At 40.0% G+C, this 24,938-nt stretch overlaps 1 protein-coding gene and 1 long non-coding RNA gene across 3 annotated transcripts in view; one reads left to right on the top strand and one right to left on the bottom strand.

The window, feature by feature from the left end:
• Positions 1 to 70: 70 nt before the first annotated feature.
• Positions 71 to 13,645, top strand: LOC136749960 (uncharacterized). Its single transcript, XR_010816815.1, has 2 exons — positions 71 to 316; positions 12,129 to 13,645. It is a non-coding gene; the product is annotated as an uncharacterized LOC136749960 (long non-coding RNA).
• ccdc57 (coiled-coil domain containing 57) overlaps positions 6,776 to 24,938 on the bottom strand; it is a 31,608-nt gene continuing 13,445 nt past the window's right edge. For both annotated transcript variants that reach the window (XM_066704627.1, XM_066704626.1), the window contains 10 exons: positions 18,679 to 18,886; positions 16,741 to 16,923; positions 16,380 to 16,480; positions 15,730 to 15,930; positions 15,585 to 15,641; positions 15,066 to 15,294; positions 13,874 to 14,004; positions 12,720 to 12,860; positions 12,238 to 12,493; positions 6,776 to 8,020 (listed from right to left, as the gene is read on the bottom strand). In XM_066704627.1, coding sequence (XP_066560724.1) covers positions 7,827 to 8,020; positions 12,238 to 12,493; positions 12,720 to 12,860; positions 13,874 to 14,004; positions 15,066 to 15,294; positions 15,585 to 15,641; positions 15,730 to 15,930; positions 16,380 to 16,480; positions 16,741 to 16,923; positions 18,679 to 18,886 — 1,701 coding nt within the window. In that variant the 3' untranslated portion in view covers positions 6,776 to 7,826. The remainder of the gene's footprint in view (positions 8,021 to 12,237; positions 12,494 to 12,719; positions 12,861 to 13,873; positions 14,005 to 15,065; positions 15,295 to 15,584; positions 15,642 to 15,729; positions 15,931 to 16,379; positions 16,481 to 16,740; positions 16,924 to 18,678; positions 18,887 to 24,938) is intronic.

Consider the following 24,938-nt stretch of genomic DNA (forward strand, 5'->3'; position numbering starts at 1 on the left):
GGCCACGCCACATGGGCTGACGGCTTGCCTTTGCAATGCAGTCCAATGAGAGAGAAGGCAGGGCTCCCAGACACGGGCAGTGATGGGGTGATTTCTAAACACTCTTGCACATGAAAAAAAAAAAGAGGAAAAAAAACCCTCACAACTCAAGCGCAGGTTACTAGAGTTCAAAAGTAAAATGCAGCTTCCATTTTCCAAAGGTACCCGCAGGACCCGACGCCAAATTGGTTAATAAGGGACTGAGCAAGACGAGGTCAGCATGAGGAAGCTGAGGGTTTCGAAATGGACCCGGGATTAGGAGCCAGAGATTATCCGGGTTAGGATTTTGATTTGATTTGATTTGATTATAATTGCATCAAAAGTATGTCTTAATATTGCGTTATTATTCCAATTTCATTCTGAGGAAATGAAAGCCAAAAACGGATGTATTCATGTTTGTTCTCTTGAATGCCGGTGGAGGTAAATGTTATGGTTCACAGTTTCTTCTATAAGACTTACAAAATTATCTATATGTATTTTAATTCTTATCCTGAAGTTTAGGTTAGCTAAATAGGATAGGATCACGTGTGATATATTGAAATAGTGTGTGATAGGAGAGACTAGAGAAGTGTAAAATGGAAATACATGTGTGGGTTTCTTGGGCATTTGTTCTAGATTGTTGAGGCAAGGTAACTGGCAGAAATGATGTGACTGTTGCACCTGCTGTGACCCAGGGATACTTTTGTGTGTATTGGTAAATAAAGTAAATTGCTGCATTTTAAATATGCAAAAGCAAATGAGTGAATCTAGAATAAACGGTGTAATCATTTATATATTAGCAGGAACAACTGTTTGTTTATTAACTTAAAGGGGGGGGGGGGGATACTACTTTTCCCACTGATGCACATGCAGACATTTAGAGCAGGTTGTGAAAGCTGGAAGGTTCAATAATGTTAATGCTTTGACTCCTGGCATTGAGGAGGTCTTGTTAGGAGCACTGATGTTGCACCTGCTAAAGGGGACTAAGCTTTGGTTTTGCATAAAGCCGTAGAAGAAAGATGTTTGCTGGTCACCTTGTATAATGAGATCAGGGAAATTCTGTGCCTCCATTTCCTTGGCAGCACGTCAGGATGTTTGGCATGTTTGGTGCAGTCAACTAATGTGTTCAATGCACATCACACTTCTTACTTCCATGAGCACAGTTAGTAAAATATGTTACTTCTCACAGCCTGGAATGGCAAAGGCGGTTCCAAACACCTAAGCAACCTTGAACTAATGAACTGAAGGCTGTAAGAAGTAATGCAACGTAATTTACTGTGTGAGTAAAACAATAGTACATCTGACAGGTGCCCTGGTGCTGCTGTTCCTAGAAGCTCAGTGTGGGCTTCACTGATGGCTAGATAAACAGGCAGGCAAACAGAAAACCATGCTGGGGAATGACATTGTACTGCTGCTGTAAAATCAATAGCAAACTGCAGTATGTTTTTGGGTGGCTCTCAGAGGTTTTAAAACTGTTGCAGGAAACTCCAGCAGAGCCGAGAGGAGGAGTTTAGTGTGCAATGAAAAAAGCTGTCAGTATTGATCTGACTTTCGATAGGAGCAGCACTAGCCCTATTGAGGAGTGCGATGTGGAGTCTTACACCAATAGGTCACTTACATCAATGCAGAGTTGATAGTGAAGGTGCCCGGTAAGTTTTCAGTACAGTCTGTGTTTTTCACAGGCCATCGGTATGCTGTTGTGCAGCTTTAATTTAAATAGGCAGTTGCTAAAAGTGTTGTTTTTTCCCCATACTGAAGCACAGCCAACACTTATAATGGTGAAACCAGAAATAGAGCTGTTTCTGTGAAGTATGAATGATCTGTACAAGCAAGTGTAGAAGACGAAATAGACCAACAGTCCAGTGATGTGTAGACAAATGCATGCAAACAGGCCTGAAATGAAAAATAAAATAAAAATGCAAAAATAGAATGAATGCAGCACTGTGATTGAGAGTTCACATAACCAAACACAATTCATGCATTCTTCACTGAAGGGTTAATTTAGTTACATTCTTAACCAAATCCAAATACTACCTTAAATTATAAATGTGAGTGTAAGCAGGAAACAAAGCTTTAACTTCATCCCCACTGCCTCTCTGTATGCACTGCCTCCAACAGTAAAATATATTCTAATAAACCCTAGATTAGCCAATCAGAGGCCGGGGGTGTGTAGATTTATCCAATCACTGTGAACGCGAGGGTGCTGCTGTGAGATAGGGTGATGTGATGACAGTATAGTAGGAGGAGTGTGTTACCAGGGCAATGATGCTGGTGATGTAATCAGGAAGGGCAGAGAATGGAGATTCATTTCAGGCCATTTACCTCCAGAGAGAATGTTAAAACTGGGGTTACTAAAGTTCAAGTTCAAGCTGAAAAGGGACAGACACCAAGTAAAAGAAAAAGGGGATAGTTCTTATACATTGATATGGTGGATATTAGCAAGAGACTGTATAAACAAACATATTCCACTTACCATTTTATCTTTGTCCAAAATATCTTTCCTGCTTGTCTGAAAAACAATATGATTGGATAATCTAAAAAACAAAAACAAATACAAATATACAAAAATACCTCATTGGCACAGTAAGTTTCAGGACAATGCAAAATGAATGCAGACTAACTTCAAATGAACAGGAGCTGAGAACACTTCAGAATAAAAATGCATTGTATTTTGTAATAAGTAACCGAGATGACAATTTAAAATGGCATAATAATGCGCACTACACACTGTATATAACTAGGTATTACAATACAAGTTTTTATCAGTCTTGCAGTGTACCGATCGCAGGAGTCTCCTGTTTGAACCAAAGTAATAGCTCAGGGCACCAAAACTCCCCCAAATTGAAAAACTGCGTGATTCTCCACTGGATCGCAGAGTCGATAGTGCAACTGGGTTATTTGAGGCTGAATGTCATTAACTTTGCCATAGTGCTACAGGGGTCAGTGATCCTCTCTATTCACCAAACAGTAATTGCCAAGAGTCATTCAAGCCTCTCGCAGCTACACGAGCTATATTTCTCGCAAAGAAATGCTTAATACAGATGATTGTGTTTGGAGAAAGGCAACAGCTCTGAGCCACGATATTTACCTGTGAAAGTGAAAACAATAGATTTTAAGTTACTAAATGTACTTATTCCACAGGGTGTGGAAGACAAAAAATTAAATTAAATGCGCAATACATTTGTTTCATGACGTGTTTCTATTAATTCACCTATTTTTCCCTTCCTTCCCAAGTCACACATTCACATTTTGTGGGGTTATTTTTGTCCCCTTGCTTTCAATACTGGAATTCTGTTCATAAGCCTCTGTCACTTAATTTATCAATTTTAACAGAAGGCACTATTGTGTGCAATAACCCAATCTTACTCACCTACCCACTGGAATACTGTGGATCAGGGGTCCCCAATGTCTGGTGATGGAGGGCCAATTTCCAGAGGTTGCATGGGATGGTGGGCCGCAGTAGGAAATAAACCACCCGATGAAAATGAAATATGTCCCACATCATACCTTTTTATTTCCTATACATTTCTGTTAGGGAACATTTATTAACTTTAATTGTTGTTTTATTATTTTCCCCCAAATTACATGTCTGATTTGTAACAGAATTTTTTCAGAAAGTGTAAAAATAAAGTAAAGGTTCAGAAAAGGTGTGGTTGAAGGCTGGATTTGGGGGGCCGCACCAAACTTTGGGAACCCCTGCTGTAGATGGTAGTCTGGTTTTGAGAAGCCCTTATCTAGAGTGATACCTGGCAGCTGGAAACTAACCACAGAATTAATAAATGATCATCACTTAGACTTGGATCGTTGGTAAATAATTCAGTATGCCACCTAATTGAAAGCAATGTGGGCAAAAACTGCCTGCATGTTCTGCTGAAAACATCTCTAATATTTTAGCATCGTGTTACTCATTTGAATTTTTGTCCAACTGCTATGTGACGTAAACCCAGAATGTTGATTCAATCATTATAGGCATCAAAATCTAACTATACCCAGATGCAAGTCAGCGCAATCCTCTGCATCAGCATCACATAGTTTATTTTTAAGGCCTTTTTCAAGATTTTGAAGACCTCACCCTGGTAGGAAAAGCAGGGTGAACGTTAGTGTAAAACTCTGGCACATAGTCAGCAGTTATTTGCTTTGGTATCAAGCCAAGTCTATAACACTGAGCCTGTGAGGACTTCTCCGTGCTGCTACAGTCACTTGATTCTCTCTGCTCCAGCTTTTCAGAAACACATATGTCTATAAGAGAGATTTAATCTCAAACAAGTAGTACTGAATGATGTAATTCCAACCTGTGTATTTCAGCGTTGTAGTTCGTGGGAAGAGGGATGAAAAGGGCGGTATGAAGGGAAAGGGCAGGTGGTTTTATATGGTACTGTAGATACAAACAGTCCTCTTTAGCAAATGATTGATACAGGAGATTAACCTGTGTATTACTATACAGTATATTGCAGGTGAAAACAGAAGATCCATCTGCCATTTTCTATTCGAGATTTTTTTTTTCACAATCAAAATGTGTATTTTAGTTTTAACTCAGTAGTGTAACTTAACTGTACTTTATTGTACAGAGTTTCCTTGTTTGATCATTAAAACAATTAAATATATTTGTTTATATATATAAGAAATTGACAAAAACGTTTCTTTATACATGTGGTAGTGTATATATTTTTCCCAGAGCTCTCTCTCTATATATATATATATATATATATAGCTCTGGGAAAAATTAAGACCACTCCTAGTTCAGAAATCAATGTTAAGTGGTCTCTTAATTTTTTCCAGAGCTGTACATATATACACCGATCAGCCATAACATTATGACCACCTGCCTAATATTGTGTAGGTCCCATCGAGGCATGGAATCCACTGAAGGTGTGCTGTGGTATCTGGCACCAAGACGTTAGCATCAGATCCTTTAAATCCTGTAAGTTGCGAGGTGGGGCCTCCATGGTTCGGACTTGTTTGTCCAGCACATCCCACAGATGCTCGATTGGATTGAGATCTGGGGAATTTGGAGGCCAAGTCAACACCTTGAACTTGTGATTCATCAGACCAGGCCACCTTCTTCCATTGCTCCGTGGTCCAGTTCATGCTCACGTGCCCATTGTAGGCGCTTTCGGCAGTGGACGGGTCAGCATGGGCACCCTGACTGGTCTGCGGCTACGCAGCCCCATACGCAACAAACTGCCTTGGACCACTTTACCTTCCTTGGACCACTTTTGATAGGTACTGACCACTGCAGACTGGGAACACCCCACAAGAGCTGCAGTTTTGGAGATGCTCTGACCCAGTCGTGTAGCCATCACAATTTGGCCCTTGTCAAAGTCGCTCAGATCCTTACGCTTGCCCATTTTTCCTGCGTCTAACACATCAACTTTGAGGACAATAATGTTATGACTGATCGGTGTATGAGAGAGAGACAGAGAGAAAATATATACACACCCACACACACATATACACTCACCTAAAGGATTATTAGGAACACCAGTTCAATTTCTCATTAATGCAATTTTCTAATCAACCAATCACATGGCAGTTGCTTCAATGCATTTAGGGGTGTGGTCCTGGTCAAGACAATCTCCTGAACTCCAAACTGAATGTCTGAATGGGAAAGAAAGGTGATTTAAGCAATTTTGAGCGTGGCATGGTTGTTGGTGCCAGACGGGCCGGTCTGAGTATTTCACAATCTGCTCAGTTACTGGGATTTTCACGCACAACCATTTCTAGGGTTTACAAAGAATGGTGTGAAAAGGGAAAAACATCCAGCATGCGGCAGTCCTGTGGGCGAAAATGCCTTGTTGATGTTAGAGGTCAGAGGAGAATGGGCCGACTGATTCAAGCTGATAGAAGAGCAACTTTGACTGAAATAACCACTCGTTACAACCGAGGTATGCAGCAAAGCATTTGTGAAGCCACAACACGTACAACCTTGAGGCGGATGGGCTACAACAGCAGAAGACCCCACCGGGTACCACTCATCTCCACTACAAATAGGAAAAAGAGGCTACAATTTGGACAAGCTCACCAAAATTGGACAGTTGAAGACTGGAAAAATGTTGCCTGGTCTGATGAGTCTCGATTTCTGTTGAGACATTCAGATGGTAGAGTCAGAATTTGGCGTAAACAGAATGAGAACATGGATCCATCATGCCTTGTTACCACTGTGCAGGCTGGTGGTGGTGGTGTAATGGTGTGGGGGATGTTTTCTTGGCACACTTTAGGCCCCTTAGTGCCAATTGGGCATCGTTTAAATGCCACGGCCTACCTGAGCATTGTTTCTGACCATGTCCATCCCTTTATGACCACCATGTACCCATCCTCTGATGGCTACTTCCAGCAGGATAATGCACCATGTCACAAAGGTCGTATAATTTCAAATTGGTTTCTTGAACATGACAATGAGTTCACTGTACTAAACTGGCCCCCACAGTCACCAGATCTCAACCCAATAGAGCATCTTTGGGATGTGGTGGAACGGGAGCTTCGTGCCCTGGATGTGCATCCCACAAATCTGCATCAACTGCAAGATGCTATCCTATCAATATGGGCCAACATTTCTAAAGAATGCTTTCAGCACCTTGTTGAATCAATGCCACGTAGAATTAAGGCAGTTCTGAAGGCGAAAGGGGGTCAAACACAGTATTAGTATGGTGTTCCTAATAATCCTTTAGGTGAGTGTATATACACTGTATATATTTATCTGCAGCTTAAATTTCAAGAACTCTCAGATACCATCAAGAAAACTTGACTTAAAAAAAAGTTGTGTTTAACAGCTTTATTAAATCTAAGTAAACTGAAGCAGATCAACGGATACTCGAAGAAGTCAAAAGTTATGTCTACCTTGGACATCAAATCAGCACAGAAGGAGGAAAAATGGAAAAAATCACAAGAAGACTGAAAATGGGAAGGAGTGTATTTGGAAGAAACAGCACACTGTGAAAAGGAAATCTACACAATTGCATCAAGAGAAAAGTATTTGAGCAATGCATATTACCAGTGCACTCTTATGGTTGCGAAACCTGTTCATTAAATGCAAAAATTACAGAAACTGTAGACGACACAATGAAGCACTGAAAGATGTCTGCTTGGAATAACAAGAAGCGGTATAAAAATAAATGAATGGATCCAAGAACAAACCAAAAAAAATGACATAATTGAAAGAGTGAAAATGTTAAAATGGCAATAGGCCAGGCACATTGCAAGAAGAACAGATCAAAGATGAACAAAGGAAGCTATTGAATGGATACAAAGAGATGAATGAAGAGAGAAGATGACCACATAAAAGATGGGAAGAAGAAATCTTAAACTTTGCAGGCGTGACATGGAAAAATGAAACTATGGATAGAAACAAGAGGAAACATCTTTGTGATGCCTTCATCCAGCAATGAATCAATACAGGCTCACGATGATGGTGAGGATATACTTTTATTTTATTTTTAAAATATCTAATGGAAAATTGTAATGAATGATTAAGAAGTACAAAATTTAATGATACAATCACTGACTTATTTAAATTACTTTCCATTTCAAAATGGGAATGTGCTTTGAAGGCTTTTCCAAAATCTAATTCCTTATTAGGAAAACAAGACACTTGATTATATTTCTGAGACATGTAGATCAACATTTGATTGTGCAATGGTGGTTATTGAAAATTACTATAGTAACTTATTATCTGCCTTAATTGTTCCACAGCTTCTCAGATTCCTGTTTGATTAATGAAGTCTGTAAAAGTAATTTACAAATATATATACAAGAACAAAAGGAGTATAAATAAAGCGGTGTCAACTAGAACCCTAGAGTGTATTCTCTTATCAGTCTTTTATATTGTAGTTTCTTAGGGATAGTTTGGGATTCCTTCCTGAATATTTTTGCTTCTTGATGGGTTCAGCTGAGGGTTTCCCTGTCTTTTTCCTACCCTGCATGTCCACTCTGCCCCCCTGGACACTTAGTGAATGTCCCACACCAGGATAACTGGGACCTCGCTCCAGTATGACCCCCCCAGGACCTGTAAGACACAGAAACAAGGGCCAAAGGAATCAGTATTTTCCTCTAACTAGCTTATTTGGGAAAACAGAATAAGAAGGAATAAAAAATCTCAAAATGTTAATTAAAATTACAGGCAGTACACATACATTTAGATATTAACTGTACAATGCAGTGTTTTCAGTGTTCATATCATAAGATTGCACTGAAATCCCTGAGGATTTTAATCCCTGATTTTACATCAGCCCATGTTCTTTACTATTGAAAGAGACAGGCAGGGACACAGCGACCCTGGGTAACACAGTGTCCTGCTGTCTAATGCGTGACTCTCATTGGGCAACAACTAAACCACGCTGCTAGGACAGAGAAGCGAGATGTGCCAACACAATGCAAACATTGTTGGAATCATCCATGATAACCTCTAACCAGTTATTGACTACAGTGCGCTGCTTCTACCAGCCTCAGTCTGGATTCATCTCCACATTGCCACAGAACACAGAGTACTGAACTGTGTAAACAACACAGGTACATATTAAACACAAGCTTTTCCCATTTGTTACTTTCCAAAATAATTTGTAAACATTACCAATAAAGCTCAACACTTTTCCTAAATACAGAATGGTACATACAATTACAAACAAATTAGCTTTACTGGCATTCTATTTGCAATATCTTTAATATGCAGTGTACAAAGTCACACCTTTAAATCAAATGTAAATAAAAATAAAGCAATTGAAAAAATAATTATGAATACTCTTTACAATAAATATATATTGACAAAACCTTCTATCATGCAAGGACAAAAGTACTCACACAATGATGTGGTATATCCTAAAAACCAGGATACGGTTATACTATAGCAAGAAAATCTTGTCAAATTGCCAAATATTTCAAGATTCTGTGAATAAACCAGATTATATATTAAAAAATAGATATATTTCACCCATACCATATACAGCCTACGCTCCCTCAGGTACTTAAGCAATGTCAAAGATGAACAGGCTCCATGCCTCCCTGGGACGTGACCTCACAGGCCCAGGGCCTGTTGCAGTAAGGCCTGCTGACAATCCCAGAGACAGTGCCAACGCTCCAGTCAGCAATTAGCAATCAGGCCACTGTGTTTACCGGGCTGGCCTGTGTAAATAACGTGACATGGACCAGCCCAGGTGCAGGGCCCACTAACAGCACAGCAGCAGTGAGTCAGGACACAGGCTTTGTGATTGCTTACAATGTCCTGATAACGGCCTGCCACTGCAAAACTCCCTTGGATACAAACTGAATCAAATAGAAAAGGCCTTACTAAAAAAAAACTGTTCTGTGTGTTCTAGGGCCCAATATTATCGGCCAATAGTGGCCTTTTACAGAAATATCTATTGGCACATATTCCACTGACAATAAATAAATGCATGTTTATTTGGTTTTAAAGTCGTTATTATAATTATTTACCATTATTTTTGAATATAGTTATGGTGCTTTAGTTTTTGCTAGAAGCTGCCGACTTCCGGCGGAGCACACACACTACTGAGCGCCGTGGTGAAACACACACACCCCCACTGAGAAACACAGGGCTCATAAACCGATAAAGACGTGTTTTACTAAAACCCCTAATAACCAATAGAAAGTATTTTTGCATTTGCATTTTTGCATTTTAGTATCCATGGTTTAGATTATTGTTTACTTTCGTCATGACTGAAGATTGCCGTATATTATGGAATATATTACTGAAAAGTTAATTAAATTGCTTTTCATGATTCTAATAGCAAATAAAATATAAAAAAACAATAGATGTTCACTGAAGATGTTGACTGGATATCAGCAAACAAAAACTGTCTCCAAATGACAGGAAAGCTCAGATCACAGTAAAACATATTTAAAAAAAAAGTTCATATCATATCCTACATCGTGTTTTGGCAATGATTCGTATTGCAATACGTTTAACATACGTATTACATAACTTACACTTTATATTGCATTTTTAAATACATTTTTTAAAACAAATGCAGCTGTCCTGTGCTGTCTGCACTATAACCGCCCCTGTTGTATCGGCAGTATTGATACAACCTGATTGTGAACCTGGCGAATGTAAATGCAAATATAAGCTAGACCAGCACTTAACTTTTATTCTTTGCTCTAATGTATAGAACATGCACATTTTCCTATTTGTGTGTAAAATTGCTCATATACCTTGGTCTTTGTTCTAATGTATGCATATTTTCCCTTTATTCTAATTAATGTTTACAATGTTTGATTTGTGGTTGTTATTTATGATGAAAAGTAATGTTAAGTTTATTACATAAAATGTAAAAATCCTGCATTCAGTGCATATTTGACAATTTCTCTGGCAGGGAGAGATTTGAAGGGTACATGCTAGAAAATGACAGTTTTGCATGTTAAAAAATGAAATATCGGCAGATATATCGGTATTGGACCCAAAAAAACCTGTATCAGTCGACCTCTAGTGTGTTCATTGACTTTTACTAAAAGAAGAAAAAAAACAGAAAACAGAATTGCTAAGATTCCCAGAAAGAATATGTATAGGCTCTAGGGTACAGAATGAACACCGAACTTTCAGAAGAATGTTTCTTATTCATTGCACTTGTTCTCTTAAGAAACAAGAAAATAATCTAACAAAGCAGAATTGTTTGATATTAAAAGGAATCTAAATAGCTTAGAGCTTAATAGCATTTAGGAAGCATAGATGAAGCCCATTGCACACAGAATGTAATGCTGGAGAACACTTTTGAAAGGATTATGGACTCCCCATTGTTCGTGGTTGGTTCTCATGAACTGCGATGTGTCAGCATCTGACCTGCTGCTGTACTGTAATGTGCTGGTTCCCAGGTTGGCGGCATTTCATGTTTAATGTTAATTAATCCTCAGAGAACGACTGCACGATGCAACAAACATGTTAACAATCTCTCAAGGTTCAATTTCATAACAGGAAATCGATCACCATCTGACAATGGTGTTTTTAAACTCACAAATGGTTTAGGGAACAGGTTAAAATATATATATATATATATATGTACAAAGCAATGAGCCTTGTTCGTTTCAAACATTTTCAGGGGCAAGTTAGTGAAGAACAAGACAATAGTGCCAAAAGTGACAAACTTAGTGACAAAAACATGCCAGGCAGCACAAAAGGGGGCTTTAGATAGGAATTAAAAAAACTTTACAGATAGACAAAACTGAAGAACAGGTTGGTAAGGCAGTGTGCTTCAGAGAGATGAGGGAGGAATATTATCCCCAATGGGAAAATTACACATGAAATGTAAATGCTGACAGAGAAAGTATTGCAGAGCAAGGGGACAACCACTGAACACACAGTTGGGGGGGGGGAGGTGTGTCCAGGTGGTGAATTCTGAGAAAAAGAGAACAGTTTAATCACTCTGTATACATTTACCAGCATTGTCAATTGTGATAATCTGAAATAACCAATTCATAACAAATGTTAGAAAAGAGTGTTAGCCCTTATCCAGATTGGTCAGGTGTCAGCTAGTTGTGAAATTTCAGTGCTAGTCTGTCATCCAAGGAGAGAGCAGGACTGGCTGTGTGCCCTGGGCTCCAGCCAGTTCCCCAGATTAGGAAACCTCTGTCCTTGAGAACAGGCCAGGAGGTAGAGTGCAAGGTTGTTGTTTTTTTTTTTTTTTTTTTTTGGGGGGGGGGTTCCCTCTCATAGTACATTTTACAGTTATATATAATATGTCCTGATGGTATGATATTATCCACAATTCCAGTGGACCAGGACTTCCAGTAGGACACAATGTAAAGCATTTCTACAAAGAATAGCCCCCTTGTTACTTAAGTCTTGTGAATGGCACATGTGATGTTGCAATATTACTTTATGATCCTTTCACTTACATTCTGCAAATATGGTTTCATAAGAAGCATATTGACTTAGGCCTTTGATTTCAAAATATTTTGTATTCCTTTCAGACTTTATGCATTGGGGGTGGGGGGGGGGTATCTGTGAATCCAGGTGATTTTCTCCAGTTGACACCATAGTGGACATGGTTTCAATAAAAACAGAATACATGTATATCTATGTTCTGGCCCCACCTATGGCACTACAAATCTCCCCATTACTATAGCTCTCTGTTCAATCTGACTGTTTGCCATTTGTCTTCCAGCATTTCTGCAGACAGACATTTCAACACCCCTGCAGTCGTTGAATGTTGACTTTGGGACACAGAGAACACACAGGGTAATGTTTCAAGGTAGACAACCCCAGACACCCACCTTTCACATGGTCATCCTGAGGTGTGCAGACAGTTGAACTTGACCCTCCCTCCGACATCTGCAAGATGTCCTGCAGAGAGCTGTCTGTACCCTGAGAGGACATCAAGGGCTGTGACTGGCCAGAGCGTGGTCTTCCTTCAGGGCCCAATTGGCTGGGCTCAGCCTGAAGATGCCTCTGTGATTGGCTGAAATCTGGAGGTGTGTTCTCTTTCCTGTTTCGGGTATGAGGCTTAGGCGGTGAAGAAACATCTCTTTTCTATGGAGAGAGGACATATAAAGGAAAGTCACATTAGTCTGTAATCTTTATACACAGAAATCAGATTAATTATCTATGAAAAACATGCATACAGTCACTTGGAAACTTTTTCTTTTGAATGGTGTGAAATGGACACAGAAGTCATTTTCTCTGTAGATGAAGCAGCCTCAGTTTAGAAGCTGTCATCTTTACCGATTATTTACAGTCTACCCCAAAGCTCTCTCACCTCAATACGGTGACCAGTCTTTGCATGCAGGGCCCACGGATTGTCAGTCTGTCCTTTGTCCCCAGTCTCACTCTCTGAGAAATTTGGGCGTACAATTATAGGGGCCTTCTTATACTGCTCGCGCTGTGCATACTGCAGCTCCTGTTCAATAAGAGAGCCAGTAAGGATCAGTTTTGCAGTGAAATGGGTGATAATCAACAATTACATACAAAAGATCCACTCAGTGTCATTGTGCTGAGAAGTGTTAGGTACAGAATGGCAATAAAGCCCAACATGTTAAGAGATTTCTTGGTCAAACCTACAGAGAGCTAAAACTGTTCAAGTTTAGAGCAAGCATGTTTTTTCATTCCTAAATGATTGCTAGTATTGTAAGTGGCTCTCATGTACTTAATTAAGGGACACTTTAATTTTGATAGAAAGGTTATTCATACATGGTGCAGTTTCTGTAGCATGCTTTTATAGATCACTATAATGAGCTTAAATACCCATGAAAGCAATGGGTACATTTTACTTAAAAGAAGCATAAAAGTTCTTTATGAAAATGTGAGCAAAGGCAAATTTTCATGGACTACCCCTGGTGCCTGCAGAGAACCAATCCCATCTCTTTGGCTTTGGTGCCCACTAGTGGAAGAAACATGAATACATATCTCTTTCTATCTCACCTCTTAAATGCAACTGCAACTGTACAGGTATAGAACAATTTAGTTTTGCTTTGCTAATATTTAATTTCTATAACATTTGACATGAGTGTTAACAACATTTGCATGTGTGGTAACAAAATTATTAGGGGTGTGAATATTTGGGACACTTTTTAGGGGAATAAAATTATAATTCGAGAAAGTGTTATTTTGGCTGATTCCATTTAATCATTATTTATGTAGAATATATTCAATGTTTCAGAATTAAAATATAGCTCATTACTTGTATTATTTGTTTCATCCTGTCTTTTTTTGTTCATCTTTATCAGGGGTGTGAATAATTTTGGAGGGAACCGTATATATATATATAAAGGAAAATAAAATAAAATAAAAAGTCTTGATGACAATACATTCTACTAAGAATATATTATAAAATACTAACTGTTATCCAGGCCAGATCTGTTGAAGTGACCCTGTTACAATGAGAGAGCTCAATGTTCTCGCTGGTTGTATTACCTGTGTGGTGAGCTGGTACTGTAGCCGTTCTAGAGCCGAGAGGCGGTTCTGTGGGTCCTGGGTCTGAGACTCAGAGTCCAAAGAGCTGAGACCTTTGGGGGGCTCGTATACACTACCAGGGCGGTGCGGGTCTGCCAGGAAAGATGACAACATGAGGAAATGTACAAAATGTATAGCTGTAGCAGTTCATTAGCACTATATACAAGAACATGGTGATGGTAACATTGGGATATTCATTCAAGGCGTAGAACACTAAAATAAATCAGATGGACAAGTTTAAGACAAGGTTAAGCAATCTCTTACCAATTAGGTCCTCTCAGTTTCCTACAGGCTTCATAACTGAACATTTCAATTTGTGGATGTAATGTAACGAGGCTTCATTTTTAATCAAAGATGATGTAAGAGTTGGCGTACGGCTATGATTCACTTATCATTTCACTAAAACATGAGGTACCTGGCACACTTCAATAAAAATAAACAGATTTATTTTTCCACTTCAGTGAGAACACAACTCAAAACCGAGGATGACATTATCATCAGCTAAGTATTCGATTAGGATTTCTTTTCTATGCATCGTAATAGTTTCCTAATTATCATCCACTGGAAACCAGCAGGTGGTCGTTTCCAGGCAGGAGGACATTTCCAAATTAAAATAAATAAAACAAAATAGTTTCAGCTTCATCAGTAATGAGAACATAAGCAGATCCAGGATGTTGTTGCGGGGTGTCAGTGTGTGAAGCAGTGTGGGAATCTGGGAGTTAATCGGTTTATCTTGTTTCCGAGAGAGGGTGGTGGTTTTGTACTCCTTCACAAAAACCTCCTTGCAAATAAAACAGCGCCGCTGCTCCACTAATCCCACTGTACATCACAGATCAAGTCACTGGTGTGAAAGACCAACACACGGGAGTCAGGCAGGACTACCCCTGCTGCACCCACTTCCCGTTATCTCCTCAAAGGCCTTTTGATGAGGTTGTACATTTACAATATGTCTTTGGATGAGCACTGAGAAGCGTTAAAAAAAATCCTCACTGAGAAATGGTTCTTCAAAAATATTCACTTTTTCATTAAATTGATCACAAGCAATCAGCCTCTTTAAAACATCCATATTGAATGCATTAAGCACATTTCTCATCCACACCTATAGCAAGAACATTATTATATAAAACATAAGGAAGGGGGAGCGGGGATATACCTTTCAGACCAGTTTCAGCCAGCTGGGCCCGGAGCCGGTTGCCCATCTCAATCAGCTGCTGCTTGTCGCGGGTCAGCTGGGAGATGTAGCGGACAGCCTGCTTCAGTTTGGACCGCAAAGTGGGCACACTGACACTGTCTAACCTGGACAAGCCTCCCCCGGAAAGCTGTCCCAAAAGCTGCTGCTGTAATCGAAGATTCTCATCCTGTAGCTGCTTGACCATTAAGCTCTGTAGAGGCAAGCAGGAAACAAACTTTTAATGCAGTGGCCTAGACGTCAACATCAGCATACTCATAACCGACATTGACTATCACAGTACTCTTGGACAGGAGATGAGCACAGCACTTCGGGGAAAGTAGTCTTACTCCAGTCCCAGTTAGTTTTTAAGAACTATGAATTGATATTTTTTTATAAGACTAAGTCAAGGAATCGACGTATCTTTAAAAAATTGAAAGTTTTCTCTTTGTTTTTGACTGAACCGTTCATTAGACGAGCTGCTGAGAAACCGACAGTCTGTACCTGTTCAATGACGATAGGCTCCCTCTGGCTTGCTATGTCCAGCTTCAAAGCAGAGACCTAGATGGAAGACCACGTGTTTGTCGAGTGTGAAATCGCCCATTTTAAATCATAAAAAACAATCAACTGTCTGAAATGTGCCGCTCACCTGGTTGCCCAGGGCAACCGCCTCCAGGTTCTGAAGCAGGCTGCCCCTCTGGTACTCCTCCGCCTCCCGCCTCACGCCTGCCAACTCCATCTCCACAGCAGCCAATCTCTGCCGCAGCCCCGCCTCCTCTGCCCCACTGCGCTTCCTCTGATTGGCCAGCTCAAACCGTAGCTCATCGCTCTCCATCTGCTTCGAGTGGAGCTTAACAAATAAACCCCAGCATTAGCCACAGTCTCTGGGCGGCAATTTCAACTGTTAGCGTGTTCACCACAAAAACCCAACACTGTTATCATGGATGTTCTCTGTGCTACCGGGCTGTTTTATCTGCCATTTTTAATATTACCAGATTCATGTACAAAAACATCCATCATAAACTGGAGTTCAACATGTAATCTCAGCTCTGCCACTGGAGACAGGAATGCCAAACTTATCAAATGTACAGTTTTTAAAATCTACTAACGAAGATGCAACACATTTTGTGAAGATGCAAAATATTTTATAAAACAGTTTAATCTACATAAAGAAGCAAAAAAATATATATTAACATCTTTATTGTGCACAGTATTTATTTTAGATTAAAAAAAAAAAAAAAAAAGATGTTCCTTATAGGCACTATGGTCAGACAGAGCTAGGCGGCACTGGGGAGATACCTGCTGTGTGAGCTGAACCAGGGCAGACTCCAGATGGGCCACCCTCACCTCGTACTTCTTCAACGCTGCTGAACTGGACACCTTCTCAGCTCTGAGCCCACCTGCACACAGAGGGCAACCGTGACACAGCAACTCGGTTCAGATGGCACATTCCCCATGTTATACATTAGCGAAAGGATAATGCAACTATTCCACTGGCACAACATAATCTTCAAAAATATATACAGTGCAGTCACGAAATCTCAATGTTATCTGTGATCCTGCATTATTTACAGCATCCATATCTCTCTCCATTGTCTCTGTGTAGAAGATTGACAGCCCTAAGGCAAGGAGACAGGCAGGCAACTCCTGAATCCCTTACCTATGGTCTCATTGAGAGTGCGGATGTGGTTTTGTAGGTAGGTGTTGTCTGAAGACACTGGGAGTGCTGGGAGAGGGGCTGGGAGAGGGCTGGGAGCTCTCCGAGCCTCCTCCAGCTGCTCCTCCACACTCCTGCATTTCTTCTTCAGCTCCTTCACCTCCTCCTCCAGAGACCTGGTGTATTCTGAGGGATATAGAGCAGATCTGTATCACAGAAAGTGGGGGTAAATTAGGCCATACAAGGAATCAGAGCAATCTGAACAATAGCTGCATTAAATCACAGCAGCCTAATGAAAGTGTCTATAAGCATTAATTAATTGGGTTTCCAAGTTATTGTTGTACAGGATGATGGATAACGACCTGCAGCATCTCTTACAGAATGTCAACATTAAGTCTCAGTGCTATTTCTGTCATGTATAGGATGGAGACATCAAGGAGGCATGCGTTTTAACAGTTTAATATATATCATATACAATGATTTATATACACTCACCTAAAGGATTATTAGGAACACCTGTTCAATTTCTCATTAATGCAATTATCTAACCAACCAATCACATGGCAGTTGCTTCAATGCATTTAGGGGTGTGGTCCTGGTCAAGACAATCTCCTGAACTCCAAACTGAATGTCTGAATGGGAAAGAAAGGTGATTTAAGCAATTTTGAGCGTGGCATGGTTGTTGGTGCCAGACGGGCCGGTCTGAGTATTTCACAATCTGCTCAGTTACTGGGATTTTCACGCACAACCATTTCTAGGGTTTACAAAGAATGGTGTGAAAAGGGAAAAACATCCAGTATGCGGCAGTCCTGTGGGCGAAAATGCCTTGTTGATGCTAGAGGTCAGAGGAGAATGGGCCGACTGATTCAAGCTGATAGAAGAGCAACTTTGACTGAAATAACCACTCGTTACAACCGAGGTATGCAGCAAAGCATTTGTGAAGCCACAACACGTACAACCTTGAGGCGGATGGGCTACAACAGCAGAAGACCCCACCGGGTACCACTCATCTCCACTACAAATAGGAAAAAGAGGCTACAATTTGCACAAGCTCACCAAAATTAGACAGTTGAAGACTGGAAAAATGTTGCCTGGTCTGATGAGTCTCGATTTCTGTTGAGACATTCAGATGGTAGAGTCAGAATTTGGCATAAACAGAATGAGAACATGGATCCATCATGCCTTGTTACCACTGTGCAGGCTAGTGGTGGTGGTGTAATGGTGTGGGGGATGTTTTCTTGGCACACTTTAGGCCCCTTAGTGCCAATTGGGCATCGTTTAAATGCCACGGCCTACCTGAGCATTGTTTCTGACCATGTCCATCCCTTTATGACCACCGTGTACCCATCCTCTGATGGCTACTTCCAGCAGGATAATGCACTATGTCACAAAGGTCCAATCATTTCAAATTGGTTTCTTGAACATGACAATGAGTTCACTGTACTAAACTGGCCCCCACAGTCACCAGATCTCAACCCAATAGAGCATCTTTGGGATGTGGTGGAACGGGAGCTTCATGCCCTGGATGTGCATCCCACAAATCTCCATCAACTGCAAGATGCTATCCTATCAATATGGGCCAACATTTCTAAAGAATGCTTTCAGCACCTTGTTGAATCAATGCCACGTAGAATTAAGGCAGTTCTGAAGGCGAAAGGGGGTCAAACACAGTATTAGTATGGTGTTCCTAATAATCCTTTAGATGAGTGTATAAGTATTGCATCCATCTCTAAAAAGCAGATTACCTTTACTCTGAAAAGCAGAGAGTGAGCGCGAGAGCAACTGATTCAATCAATTTGAATGATAGCTCCAGATATGTATGACTGGAAATTGATTCAAAGCTCAGTACACATATGTTTGGCTACCGAGAAGATGGGTTTAAAATGTAAGCAAACAAATTCAAACCTCAGCACTGTTTGCAGAAACACTGAATCTCTGTACCTGGTGTGAAGTCAAGGCCACTGCCAGTCGTACTCCTGGTCTCAGCGCATGGCTCGGCAGTGCGGGGTGGCCTGGGGGCGGTGGCTTTCTGCTCAATGAGGGTATCCATGTCCTTCCTCATCTCGGCCATCACGGCACGCAGGCTGGTGTTCTGTTGCTGTAACCGGCGGATCTCGTCTGAAGGAAAGCTGCCACCCTCCCCTGTACCCTGCGCCAGATGAGAGAGAGACCACATCCCATGGGTCACACACAGGGGGCTGGCACCCACATTGTGTAGACAATTTTTGCAGGATCGGACCAGATCGTTTTAACACATTGCACAATGCCCCTGAGGATGGAATCACTCCCAACCAGAAACTATTTTACAGTTTTATTTTGATTCTACAGTATATGGTTAGAGAAGCCATACTATATTTAATCATTACTTACAGGAAAAAGTTGTTTTGTCAATCAAACATCTAGCTAACACTAGATGGCACTAACATCCCTCTAATATGACTAAAAACAGAAATGTTCCAAATAATCTTGATCCAAAATAATGGGAAAATGTAATATGTGAGCTACAAAAAATTAGGTGTGAATTAATAAGGAATATACAAATTACACTGAAATGTGCAATGATATTAAATAAAGAATATTGTTGTGCCTATGAAGTACTGTTGTTATAGCATTCCTTGTAGTTTGGAAGCATAGACTCAGATTGGAAGCATAGACTCTGGGAAAAGACAATTTTACATAATATTACACATGAGGAGGAGAAAATTCAGAAGCACAAAGGTTTTGTCCAACATAAAGTAACCTTCAATTGCTCTAAAAACCCTTGTTACCTTATCCTTACTTAATTACATTTTGTTCTGTATCTGACCTCCTTTTGAAATGACCTTTCATGCATTTGTCCTTCAGATGTCTTTTTTTTTTTTTTTTTTTTTTTTTTAAGAGGACCCCTGCAATTACAACAGACAACCACAAGATGGGGCTCACAAAGGGGCTGCAAACACTGTTTCAGTTAAGGTTAGAAATCATGATGTATTTGTTTCAAGCAGTAGGGGGAGTTTTAATGAATGTGTTATGTGAATTAATTTTAAAAAGCATGAACCAAAATGTAAACCTAATTTGTTCACTTAACTTCATTTGAATTCACAATTCTGCTCAATAACTGAAAATAATGCTCTCTAAACTACCTAAATTCCACCATAAGGGTATTCCTTGCTTCATCTGTATCTCTAAATAAGACTACTTAGCCTGGTCAAATTTGTATATTGCAGATTTCCCAACTGTTCTTAAATATCCAAATCTTCCATTAATACAGCAAAGGCATTATATTAGCCTATCACTTCAATGACATTCAGAATCATTATTCTGAATTGTGATACAGCATTGAAGTGTCAAAAGGAGAGACCTTATGCTCTCCAAACAACCTAACACAACTGTATTACATCACCATTGTTTAACTGTCTAATTGTGGGTGTGCCACGGAACTTTGGAAGGACACAAACAAGACAAAAATAAAATAAAGAATAATTCCTACAAGAATTTCACAAATATATACATCAAGACATACAGTAATTGTATTGTAAGTTTATAATGGTGTGGACAGGCAGAAACACTCCCTTAAATATGTGGGTTGAGAAGTACTGTGCTATGGCACATCAGTCACTAGGGAATTCTGTCAATTTATCAAATTTTATTGACCTTTTTAATGTTTTTTTTTTTCCATTAAAAATTCTACACTTGATAGGAAGATAATATATTTGTAGCAGTATTAATTACAAACATGTAATTGTGTCATTTTAAGCTACAGAAAAACATTTAAAAAATAATTAATGAAGTTAGGGGGAAAAAACTGCTCAGTTGCTTTCAAGAAGGAATGGGTTAACTTCCTCTGAATGAATCTCAGGTGCTGCAATATGTTCTAAGAAACACAAACACCTCACTAGTATTGAACTAGCTTGCCCATCTGGCTCAAATCCATGGTTTCTATTTCAAGTCTGTTTCTAAGCAATCATCCTAAGATGGTGGCAAGTCACCAAGGGCCCAGTCTTACTAAAAGAGCACCATGCAAGGTCAAAAGTGTTAGGATTTCAAAATGTCTGTTGGTTTTCCTGTGATGGAGCAAATAGATTTTACTACGGGTTAGAGCATTCTGTTGCACATGTCTCAATGTACTCTTACACACCCAGGCAAAAGAACATTTCACCATCACACAACGCAGACTCACAGTACCAGACACAAAACTGTACTCAGAAAACCTTAAGCTACACAGTCGGCAGATGTATTCTCTATTGAACTGAAAAAACAAACAAATGGTCTGATAATCCATTTGCAGTTTTAATGGCCTAATAATTACAATATTTACAGGGAAATCAGAGATGTACTTCTACAGCCTTGAGCAGGCTAAAACAGAGACAAAGAGCAGCGGATAACCTGTCCAAATAAGGTCACTGACATGATTAAGCTTTGAATTGACTGGAATTGAGGACCTTTCTTAAACAAAATCTTCGTTAATGTATAACTTAAATGAAGACCCCTCTCCATGGGTATATGGACACAGATGCATTTAAAAGCATTAGCTTTAACATCACACTGTTGACAACCCATTGGCACATGATACTGCTCTGAGCTTTAGCCTTTATTTGTTTAACTACTTAACCAACATCAGCCATCAAATGTACTGTAAGTGAACGCCATTACATGCAGTTACAAACTTTGGAATAATAAACATCACCATTTATATAGCTATTTACATTGTTTATATAAATTTTGTCTATGCAAAAATTGAAGGAATAAGTGACCTCTCTTGCTCTGTGCATTTGTTCTTGGCTCACAGACTCAACAGTCCTTCAAAGACAAAACACAGACAAAAGGTTGGACCAAATCAGGTGAACGCAAACATGAATGAGCAGAGTTTCCCTGGAGACCCATGCAGGCAACACATCTGTGTGTGAACATAGCTTTGGGAGAGGAAGAGAGGGAGAGAGATAGATGTGGAAGACTCCATCCAAAGCTTCTAAAGAGAATGGGTTTCTACCAGCTCAGCACTGTTCTTTACTCAAACTCTCTAAAGGAGAGTTTTAATAGTGAGAACAAATAGAAACCCCCACAGAAACAGTAACCATGAAATTGACTCATTAGTACACCTCTTCCTACCCCTGCCTGCTGCCTTCCACTTTAGCTGTCTGCCTATTCTTCCCACAGAAAGTCCTTCCTCTCCCCTTCTGTGCTGAGGGGATAGAGCAAACCCGACTGTCTTTATTGGGATGTAATCCAACTGAGAGGGCACAGGACCAAACCGCCTGCCGTTTAAAGGACATGTTCCAAAACAGTCTTTAATTAAACCTCTCGGAACGAAAAGGAAGGCTATTAACCAGACTAAAAGAAACAAACAGAAAGGACAACTGTGGGAAGCTCTATTCTTAACATATTTGATTTATTACACAAAATCTGACTTCCCACCAAGTAAAACCTGTTAAAAGGTTGAATTTACATATCAGAATGCTTACATAATAAGAAACGTTTTTGATGTGACTTTAAACTCTAAACTGCAGATAAACTTTTCTTTATCTTTAATGATTTACTTTCTAAAGCCAATTAATTCCTTCCAGTCTTACCAAATAACTAAGTGTCAGATTGATCATATGTCCTTCATAGTGGCTACTATCCACTTACTATCATTCAGGTTTTCAAATAATTCAAACACATACTTCTACTTATCCTTAGTTAAAGGTTCATACAGCAGCGATTAAAAAAGAATAAAAAAGACACTTATACAACTGTCCCATATACAATGAGTGAACCGACAAGGTTTTAGAGTGATGCCATTGTAAGGTTAACTGTAACTTGGCAACAGGTGCAAGAAGTGTAGAAATAGTAATATTGCCCAAACATGTGGAAAAATTGCAACATCAGCCCCATCATTCACAGGAAAAACTGAAATCACTTCATGTGCCTTGGAAAATATACCACTTCAAACTAAACTGGGGCTTGACTCAGACTGGCCCGATGTGTCCAGTTTATGCAAATACAAGCCATCATTGTCACAGGCTCCTTGGTTTAGACAAACTCTAAATTATGCTGCATTTCCAGTTACAGCTCCTCGAACAGGACACTATTATGGTCTGACTAAATGATTGCCAATGACTGCTGCTGCTTCAGAGGGTCAGCTCAAAGTTACATACAGTATACAGTGGGGGGAAAAAGTATTTGATCCCCTGCTGATTTTGTACGTTTGCCCATTGACAAAGAAATGATCAGTCTATAATTTTAATGGTAGGTGTATTTTAACAGTGAGAGACAGAATAACAGCAAAAAAATCCAGAAAAACAAAACCCTTGTTGGCAATCACAGAGGTCAGACGTTTCTTGTAGTTGGCCACCAGGTTTGCACACATCTCACGAGGGATTTTGTCCCACTCCTCTTTGCAGATCCTCTCCAAGTCATTAAGGTTTCGAGGCTGACGTTTGGCAACTCGAACCTTCAGCTTCCTCCACAGATTTTCTATGGGATTAAGGTCTGGAGACTGGCTAGGCCACTCCAGGACTTTAATGTGCTTCTTCTTGAGTCACTCCTTTGTTGCCTTGGCTGTGTGTTTTGGGTCATTGTCATGCTGGAATACCCATCCACGACCCATTTTCAATGCCTTGGCTGAGGGAAGGAGGTTCTCACCCAAGATTTGACGCTACATGGCCCCGTCCATCGTCCCTTTAATGCGGTGCAGTTGTCCTGTCCCCTTAGCAGAAAAACACCCCCAAAGCATAATGTTTCCACCTCCATGTTTGACGGTGGGGATGGTGTTCTTGGGGTCATTCCTCCTCCTCCAAACACGGCGAGTTGAGTTGATGCCAAAGAGCTCGATTTTGGTCTCATCTGACCACAACACTTTCACCCAGTTCTCCTCTGAATCATTCATATGTTCATTGGCAAACTTCAGACAGGCCTGTACATGTGCTTTCTTGAGCAGGGGGACCTTGCGGGCGCTGCAGGATTTCAGTCCTTCACGGCGTAGTGTGTTACCAATTGTTTTCTTGGCGACTATGGTCCCAGCTGCCTTGAGATCATTAACAAGATCCTCCCGTGTAGTTCTGGGCTGATTCCTCACCCTTCTCATGATCATTGAAACTCCACGAGGTGAGATCTTGCATGGAGCCCCAGACCGAGGGAGACTGACAGTTATTTTGTGTTTCTTCCATTTGCGAATAATCGCACCAACTGTTGTCACCTTCTCACCAAGCTGCTTGGCGATGGTCTTGTAGCCCATTCCAGCCTTGTGTAGGTCTACAATCTTGTCCCTGACATCCTTGGACAGCTCTTTGGTCTTGGCCATGGTGGAGAGTTTGGAATCTGATTGATTGATTGCTTCAGTGGACAGGTGTCTTTTATACAGGTAACGAGCTGAGATTAGGAGCAGTCCCTTTAAGAGAGTGCTCCTAATCTCAGCTCGTTACCTGTATAAAAGACACCTGGGAGCCAGAAATCTTGCTGATTGATAGGGGATCAAATACTTATTTCCCTCATTAACATGCAAATCAATTTATAACTTTTTTGAAATGCGTTTTTCTGGATTTTGTTTTTGTTATTCTGTCTCTCACTGTTAAAATACACCTACCATTAAAATTATAGACTGATCATTTCTTTGTCAGTGGGCAAACGTACAAAATCAGCAGGGGATCAAATACTTTTTTTCCCTCACTGTACATACCAAGCTGTCATTGATCACTGGTGTGGTATTTAAGAGCTTTAAATATCCAAGACAAATGGTTCTTTTAACATGCAGTGGAAGCTATGCACTGTAACACTTGCAAATAAGATAATGTATTGCACTTAACTATGCTGCTGTAACAGATTTCTTCTTACAAATCAGAATTCTCCTTAAAAAAGGGAAATGTTACATTTTTTTCAAATCTATTTTTTCCTGAGTCATGCTCTAAACCTAGCCCATTTTCAGAGAGGTGAGATCATTTCAGAATGAGGAAGAGCCCATGCGCTCAAATATGGTCTGTTTTTCAATCTATTTACAGAGAAAAGACTACCTATGTAGAATATCAGAGTTTAAATCATCATGTCAATGCTTTGCCTAAATAAATATATAAATGGTGGTATTCTTCACATATAATGCCCTGCCACAGTCAAATGTCCATCTTTAAACAGCAGAATTGTTCAGACTTCACACTTTTGCATCTATGGTTTATAAATCAGTCTCCTGCACAAATGTCTGTATCAGATGTAAAAAAATAAGCTGCTAGGTTTATGTCTACTACTTATTG

Source organism: Amia ocellicauda, chromosome 5, assembly GCF_036373705.1.
Source record: "Amia ocellicauda isolate fAmiCal2 chromosome 5, fAmiCal2.hap1, whole genome shotgun sequence".
Classification (NCBI taxonomy): Eukaryota; Metazoa; Chordata; class Actinopteri; order Amiiformes; family Amiidae; genus Amia; species Amia ocellicauda.